Source organism: Salpingoeca rosetta, assembly GCF_000188695.1.
Source record: "Salpingoeca rosetta unplaced genomic scaffold supercont1.4, whole genome shotgun sequence".
Classification (NCBI taxonomy): domain Eukaryota; class Choanoflagellata; order Craspedida; family Salpingoecidae; genus Salpingoeca; species Salpingoeca rosetta.
Window position 1 is genome coordinate 546,357 of NW_004754930.1, and position 7,340 is coordinate 553,696.

The 7,340-nt window shown below is 57.7% G+C and overlaps 3 protein-coding genes across 3 annotated transcripts in view; 1 reads left to right on the forward strand and 2 right to left on the reverse strand.

Annotated features, from left to right (window-relative positions):
* Window positions 1-739: 739 nt before the first annotated feature.
* On the forward strand, window positions 740-1,205 carry PTSG_01199 (uncharacterized protein; the record flags this gene model as incomplete). Its single annotated transcript, XM_004997114.1, has 2 exons — window positions 740-782; window positions 985-1,205. 2 exons carry the CDS (start codon window positions 740-742, stop codon window positions 1,203-1,205), a joined length of 264 nt encoding a protein of 87 aa, XP_004997171.1.
* A 271-nt stretch (window positions 1,206-1,476) lies between these two features.
* PTSG_01200 (uncharacterized protein) lies at window positions 1,477-5,984 on the reverse strand. The gene is made up of 4 exons (XM_004997115.1): window positions 5,380-5,984; window positions 5,083-5,177; window positions 4,814-4,918; window positions 1,477-4,426 (listed from the first exon to the last, which is right to left on the reverse strand). The coding sequence occupies exons 1-4, from the start codon at window positions 5,712-5,714 to the stop codon at window positions 1,941-1,943; spliced, it is 3,021 nt and encodes a 1,006-aa protein (XP_004997172.1). The 5' UTR covers window positions 5,715-5,984; the 3' UTR covers window positions 1,477-1,940.
* Window positions 5,985-6,679: 695 nt separating this feature from the next.
* Window positions 6,680-7,340, reverse strand: part of PTSG_01201 (NEK/NEK8 protein kinase) — a 7,186-nt gene continuing 6,525 nt past the window's right edge. Inside the window, exons 5-6 of the mRNA XM_004997116.1 lie at window positions 7,138-7,249; window positions 6,680-6,903 (exon numbers count right to left, since the gene is read on the reverse strand). Coding sequence (XP_004997173.1) covers window positions 6,866-6,903; window positions 7,138-7,249 — 150 coding nt within the window. The 3' untranslated portion in view covers window positions 6,680-6,865. The remainder of the gene's footprint in view (window positions 6,904-7,137; window positions 7,250-7,340) is intronic.

Below are 7,340 nucleotides of genomic sequence, written 5' to 3' on the forward strand. Positions count from 1 at the left end.
AAATATATATGTGAAAAGAAAAAAAAAACTCGCACGCGCGCGTGCGTGCGGACTCTCTGAGTCCTTCCCCACACAGCGCGCGCGCACGCGTCGTACGCGCATATCTCTCACAGAATATATATATACATTCACACACACACACACACACACACACACACACACACACACACACACACACACACACACACACACACACACACACACACACACACACACACACACACACACACACACGCACGCACGCATACATCACCAACAAACCCCATCCCACTTCCTTCATCGCTTCCACGCCTGCCTAGACCCGCGTGATTACGTGTATTGCTGGCTGTGCCTGTCGTCTTGACGTCACATTTCCCCTTGCTCCCACAGATCAACGCACGCACGTTGCCCTCAAGGTTTGTGTGTGTGTGTGTGTGTGTGTGTGAATGTGTGTGTGTGAATGTGTGTGAGTGTGTGTGTGAATGTGTGTGTGTGTGAATGTGTGTGTGAATGTGTGTGTGTGAATGTGCATGTACTTAGTATGTGTGTGATATGCGCGTCACACGCATGTGCACGGTCTGTTTGTGCATACACTCTGCCTCCATTCTCCGCGTTATATACCTTCTCACCACTCGGCACTTTCGCTCATATTCGTTGCTTGTGTCGGCAACAGATTGAGGTTGCATCCCAGTGCGTGGGCTGGCACTGGCCTTCCTCGGCTTGTTTCTCAACGAGTGACGACGGAGAAGAAGATGCCGTGATGCTTGCGTGTCAGCTTCCCCTCACACAACCCCTCGGAACAGGTACTGCTGTTGCTTTGCTTGCTGCTCGTGTACTTGTTGCTGTTGCTGCTTTGCTTGCTCCTTGCATGGCGTTTGCGTGGACACTGCCTCTGCCAACGCTGCTGTTGCTGCGTGTCTTGTTGCCTATGCATTGTGTTGTACGTTTGCACTCACGAGCGACCTTTCTCCCATTCGCATCGTGCTTGTGCCGCGTCCTTGCCAGGCGAGGATGTGGACGTGCGTGTGTCTGCGTTTGCGTGCTGCCCACTCGATGCGTGCGGCGATGAGGCGCAGGCAATGATGGAGGTGGTTGAGCAGGCGAGAACGCGCAACGTGCAAGTGATTGACGCGGACGACAAGCGGCAATGGCTGGCTCGTCGTCTTGACGCAACGCCACAGACGTTCACCATTCGCCCGCAGGCCCCAGATACCGTCCGCCCTTGAGAGCACTTTCCGTGTGTGTGTGTGTGTGTGTGTGTGTGTGTGTGTGTGTGTGTGTGTGTGTATGCATGTGTGCATGTGTGTGTGTGTGTGCATGTGTGTGTGTGTTTGCGCGTTTGTATGTGAAATTGCACATGCATGTACGGGTGTGGTTCATTCTCACAAGTCTGCGTGTGCATATGCCTTTCACCTCTGCCCCCCCCCACCACCCCTCAACTGAACCCCCCTCTTCGCCTTTGCCTCTGCTTGCTGTTTGTTTGGTCCCCTTTCTTTGTTGTTTCGTGACTGTGTACTAAGCGCGTCGACGCGAACGCAGCGTTGCTGTCGTTGTTGTTGAGTGTACAGAAAAATAAAGGGCGACAATGAAAATCAATTTCAACAGAAGCAAGCAACAAGGGTCTTATGGTTGTGAGTGTGGGGGAAAGTGTACAAAACAGGCATGGTATGCTTTCTATGCGCGACTGGCGATGCGCAGGCAACTAAACGGAAAAAGAGGGGAAGAGGAGGCAGGGGGGGGAAGGAAAGTAAAACTGAAATCATGGGATTCACGGAATCTGCGAAATGAAAGAAAGGAAAGAAAGCGATAGGCCGAGGAACCAAGGAAGGAAGAAAGGAAGGAAGGAGTAGGAAGGAGTAGGAAGGAAAGGAACCAACCAACTCATGCCAACCAACTCATGTCAACCAGCTTACGTCAACCAACTCATTGTCTTCCTCACATGCAGCGACGCGAAGATGCCATCAAACAACAGACATCTCCGATTGCGTGTTCAGCTCGGCCAGCGTGACGTATGTGTGTTCTTCTTCGCACCGCTGCCGTTGTTTGGCTGGCGTTGTGGTGTCGCAGGTGGGCGATGTGGTGTTGTTGTTGAACATGCTGGTGTTGTTGTTGCCAAGTGCCTGCGGGGACGGCAAGGGAGTTGGGGAGCCGACACCGTCAAACACAAACGACTGCGCGGATCGCACCATACTGTCGCTCAGCTGTTGGTTCAGGGCCGGCGAAAGCGGAGATGGTGTGCTGCTGCCCCTGTTACGACGGAACGCCTCGTCGTTCTCACGCAGTGGAGACCCTTGTCGGCTCATGGGGGCAGACACCGTCACGCCCTCAAGCTCCCGCTGCTGCTCCTGCCGGTTGAACACCCGTCGCGCGTTGTCGTAGATGTGCGCGTTGGCGTGCGAGCCAATTGGCTGGAGATGCAGGGGCCGTGGTGGCGGCGGTGGTGGGACGTCGCCCCTGCGCTGCTCATAGAGGTGCTGCTGCGGCGACGTGGGTGACGATGGTGATGGCTGGCCGTGGTACACTTCAAAGTGGTGACGGATCATGCCCTCGCAGTCGCTCACACTCGACATGCGCGAGCGGCCATACACAGATGGGCTACGGCTCGGCAAGCGGCTTCCGTTGTTGCTCACTGCCGGCAGTGTCTCTGCCGCATACGTGGTGCAGTCGTCATCGTCGTCGTTGCCATCCCAGTTCAGGACCAGCCGTGAGCTGCTGGCCACAGATGGCAGCTGCTGCGGTGACAGCTGCTGCGATGACCCGCGGTGCTTGTCTCCGTGCACGCGCCAAGACTTGAAGCGCTCCCGTGCAATGGGGTCGTCCACAGATGCGCGCTCAAGGCCCACTGGCACACCCGTGCTGGAGGCGGCGTCGAAGCTGAGTCTGTCGCGGGAGCGGGAGGGGGGTCGGTCTGCGCTCGCATATGCGCCGCAGCCGACGGTGGCATCGGGGCGCGCAACGACCCCTGGCGGGGACTGCGTGGCCACAATGCCTGGTGGCGTGTTGTGCGGGCTGCCGGTGCAGTTGTGCAGCTCCTCGTAGATGTGCTCCTGTCCATGTCCGTGTCCCCCTTGTGACATCATGGCTGCCGTGGACGATGCAGAGGCGTAGCTGGACAGGGTGTAGCCCCGACGCCGGCGGCGACTGGGCCCATCTGAGCAGCGGAGGGACGACTTGCGCGGCGTGGGCGGGCTGGAGCTGCGGGTGAGATCCATGAGCGAGCCGCTGCGGCTGTGCGAGGAGAAGTGGTGGACGGTGCCCCGGAGAGACGCCGATCGGCGGTCGCCGCGGGAAAAGGAGGAATGGCGCGGGAAGTGGGAGTGCGGCTGCGTGCCGTAGGGCTGGTGGACGTGGTGGTGATCTGGCAGGTTGACGATGCTGGAGCGGGCGGAAGAGCACACGGACGAGCGAGCGCTGCCAAATGCAGAGTACTCCGAAGCGCACATGTTGACGCTTGCCTTTGGTGACCTGCGTGCGGCTGACGCACTTGGCGCGTCCATGTCGTTGATCGTCATCATCTCCGTGGACGCATATGGGGAAGCGATGCCGCTGGTGCACCTGCTTTGACGCGGCCCTTTGCTAGTCCTACCGCCCTGAACATCCATCTGCTGCTCGCGCGCGAGAGGCGATGACGGTGACGTCTCTGCCTGCGGAGACGCGCTGCTGCTGGTGACGCGGCGGCGCTGCGGCGTTGGCGACGCAGGTACACTGATGCTGGTGGCAGCAGCTGTTGCTGTGCTGGCGGCGGCGGTGGTGGTGTTATCGTTGCAGCTCGTGGGCGTTGCTGGCTTGACAACGATGCATGGGCTCTCCCGTGCGGAATTGCCGTTGGCGGAGGTGATGGCTCCCTCTTCTTCCTCTTCGCCGTGACGCACCTGCTCGTCGTCGTCGTCGTCATAGTCGTCATCGTCCACCACAGCATCAACAACGGTCAGATACTGCAGTTGGTGCTGCTGCTGCTGCTGCTGTTGCTGTTGGTGCATGTTCGCGGCTGCTGCTGCTGGCTGTTGCTGCTGTGGCGCTGGGCCGGCGGTGGAGGCTGTGCGCCAGAGGGTGGCGGTGTTGAGGAATTGGCTGCCGGCGCGGCTGCTTGCTCTGCTGCTGGTGGCAGGGCTCGCTGGGCGCACAAGCAAGGGCTGGTCGCACTCTGCCAACAGCTGCTCCAGCATCTGGATCTGGGACCAGTAGCGCAGAAGGTTTTGCAGGGTCTCGAGGAACTGGAAGCTGTCGCAGAGCTCAAAGACCCAGCGGGCGTGGTGCAGGGGTTTGAGCTGGTTGTCCAGGGTGAAGGTCAGCTGCCTGCCCGTGATGGCGACATCTTCCAGCTGGTCGATGGGGAAGAAGAGGCAGAAGTCCTCGTGTTCCACGTTGATGTTCGGGTATTGGATGCACAGCTCAATGTCACCGAGGATGGTGCCCTCGCAAATCTCTGCAGCGCAGGCGCTCACAGCTGCAGCAGTTGTGGTGTTGGTTTGTTGGTTGGAGACAGGGAGAGGGAGGCATTGGTGAGTGAAGGGTGGCCATACTTGTTTGGAGGCAGCGGGGGCATGGGCACCAGGATGTAGCACGGGTCAGGAGAGGTGGCAGATAAGCATACACGCACGCACATGCACAGGCACAACATGCATGTGGGCACACAGACACACACACACACACACACACGCACACAAACACACACACACACACACACAGACACACACACACACAGACACACACACACACAGACACACACACACGCGCACACACACACACACACACGCGCACACACACACACGTACGCACACACATAGACACACACACACACACACATAGACACACACGAGCAAGTTGTGCTCACCGCCAATCTCTGCGATGGCGACCCATTGGCCCCACACCCACAACTGCTTCTTGGAGTTGTCAAATTCGGTGGTGCATGCACCCGACTCCGAAGGAAGGATGACACCTGCAATGTGAATAGAGCAAGAAAGCATGGGCGAATGTGAGCAAGCATTGGTGGGCGTGGGCGCACAGGTGGGTGGTTTTGGGTTTGTGGTGTTGGAGCAATCCTTGCCCACGTGTTTGGTGTGACACAAGAAATGCAGCACCTGCACACGATGACTCACGCACCGCAGGTGGCGAGGGCGCGGGCAAAGCGCAGGGCAAACGCCTCATCCATGTCCAGCTGTGCCAGAAGCTTGAGCAGCGTCTTGGACGAGAACGAGCTGTATGTGATGTATGTGTGAACATGTGTGTGTATGTGTGCGCATGTGTATGTTGGTGTGCATGTGGGTGTGCATGTGGGTGTGTAAGCTGAAGGTGAGTATCAGAGCGTACATACAACAATGCACAAACTCAGCAGATTCCCGCACAAAGTCAGCGGTAATGACTTGCTAAGTCACTTGCAAGTCAAGGGAAGACTCTTACGTTGCCTTGCCCTTTGCGTGTGCTTTGGGCTGGCTGTCGCGCATGAGGTACTTGAGGGTGATGATGATGGCGATGGTGTCTGTGCGCGCGCGGCGGCGCAGGTTGTGCTGGTTGGCATACTTGGAGGCCTTCTTCTTGTTGACGCGCAGGAACTGGTGCACCAGGCGAGAGGAGAGCCCGTGTGGGCGTGGGCTCTGGGTCCTGCTGCTGTTGCTGCTGCACTGCTGCGACGCATATGCGCTCTGCTGGTCCACGGGGGAGCTCCGCGAGTGCGCTTGGCGGTGCATCAGCCTGGCGAAAGAGCCTTGCGGCGCAAGCCTGGACTTGCCACTCATGGTGGAGGTGGAGATGGAGGCTGTCTCGAGGGAGGTGGCGCGTCGTGTGCTGCTGACCTCTTGTGGGGTGGTGCTGGTAGTTGCTCAGCTGCCTTCCTTCCGCGTTGCCCAGGAAGAGCTAAGCACAAGGATGGCGTGGTGTTGAGATGTGCTGCCCGTGGGAGATGTTGGAGAAGAAGAACCTGCACGGCAACGTGACGGGTGGATGTGGTCTGTGCGTGAATATGCTGCCCACAGCAAGCTCGCTCGTGTGTTTTTGTTGTGATCTGCTGGGTCTGTCCAAGCGAGGTATGACAATACGCTGCTGAGAACAAGGTCACGGGAGCATGTGCTGGTATGTGCGCGTGCTGGATGGTTGGATGGGGAAACTGCAAAGACGCAAGGCCAGTGGTATGTGTATGCGTGGATGATATCTGTACCTGTGAAGGGCACTGAGCGGCGGTGCAGTGAGCTGGGGGGTGGCGGCAGTGGTTGTGTTGGTTGCGGCGAAGGAATAAATGGCATGCTTGGCTTCGTGCTCATCATGGCATGAAAGGCAGGTAGCGTTGACGAAGCGTTGGCAGTAGCGAATGGTAGCGAATGGTAGCGAATGGTGCAAGGAGCAGTGGTCGCGTTTGACAAAATCGCGACGGTGCGGCCGCAGCACCGCCTGACGAAAGGGAAGACCTGCATCGCGCAATCTTCACACCGAATAATTTTGTTGTTGTTGTGTTTATTGAAGGAGCGCGAGCAGCACGATGGTGTTGCTGTTGGTGTTGTGATATTGGCACGTGAACAGCACCACCGAGCCGCCACGGTGGTAGGTCTGGCGAATGTGTGGTAGACATCGCGAAGCGCAGATGCACCAGGTAGGACCAGGGAACACACAGCGAGGCTGACCATGAACACGCGAGATTCGACACACAACGAGCGAGGTGGTACACGAACACGCGAGATTCGACACACACAACGAGCGAGGTGGTACACGAACACGCGAGATTCGACACACACAACGAGCGAGGTGGTACACGAACACGCGAGATTCGACACACAAGCCTAGATGTGACTGCTCTGGCGTGCAGTGCCACTGGGAAGTGGCGTGACCAACCAATCAGGAACGCACACTGCCGTCCTGCAGGCCCAAACGTTTGATATCTGTGCACGTTGCACAATCACGATAAATTGCAAAACGAAGAAACTGCTCTTCGACCTAGCCATGCAAGGGGAAAACAAATGGCGAGTCAGCCCAACAAGTCGCAAATCGCACAGCTCGTCCAATTCGCGAATGCTCGTCACATCTCGTCAGACGCATCAGCCAGCAAGTTTCCGTGTGCCACGAACCAGACGCTCGCTCACAGGCAAAGTGAGTCCTTTGCACTCCTCCCCACTCCTCCCAGCTCCTCTGCTCACTCACTCATGCACCCGTGCTGGCGACTTTGCTCACCTTTCTGGGAAGCGGCAAGCTGCTTTCCTGGTTGCTGGGCCTGATGTGGTGATTGTCCTGCCGGCGGCGCAACAACCAGCCGCTTCAACTCATCCACCTGCGCTTGCAGGTCCTGTCAAGAGGAGATGTGTGTGTGTGTGTGTGTGTGTGTGTGTGTGTGTGTGTGTGTGTGTGTGTGTGTGTGTGTGTGTGTGTGGTGGTGG

Coding starts and splice junctions, on each gene's coding strand:
- PTSG_01200 (XM_004997115.1), bottom strand. CDS start 5,714: ATGAGTGGCAAGTCCAGGCTTGCGCCGCAAGGCTCTTTCGCCAGGCTG. Junction 4,919..5,082: donor CCGCGCCCTCGCCACCTGCG/GTGCGTGAGTCA, acceptor TTCACATTGCAG/GTGTCATCCTTCCTTCGGAG. Junction 4,427..4,813: donor CGCCATCGCAGAGATTGGCG/GTGAGCACAACT, acceptor CAACTGCTGCAG/CTGTGAGCGCCTGCGCTGCA.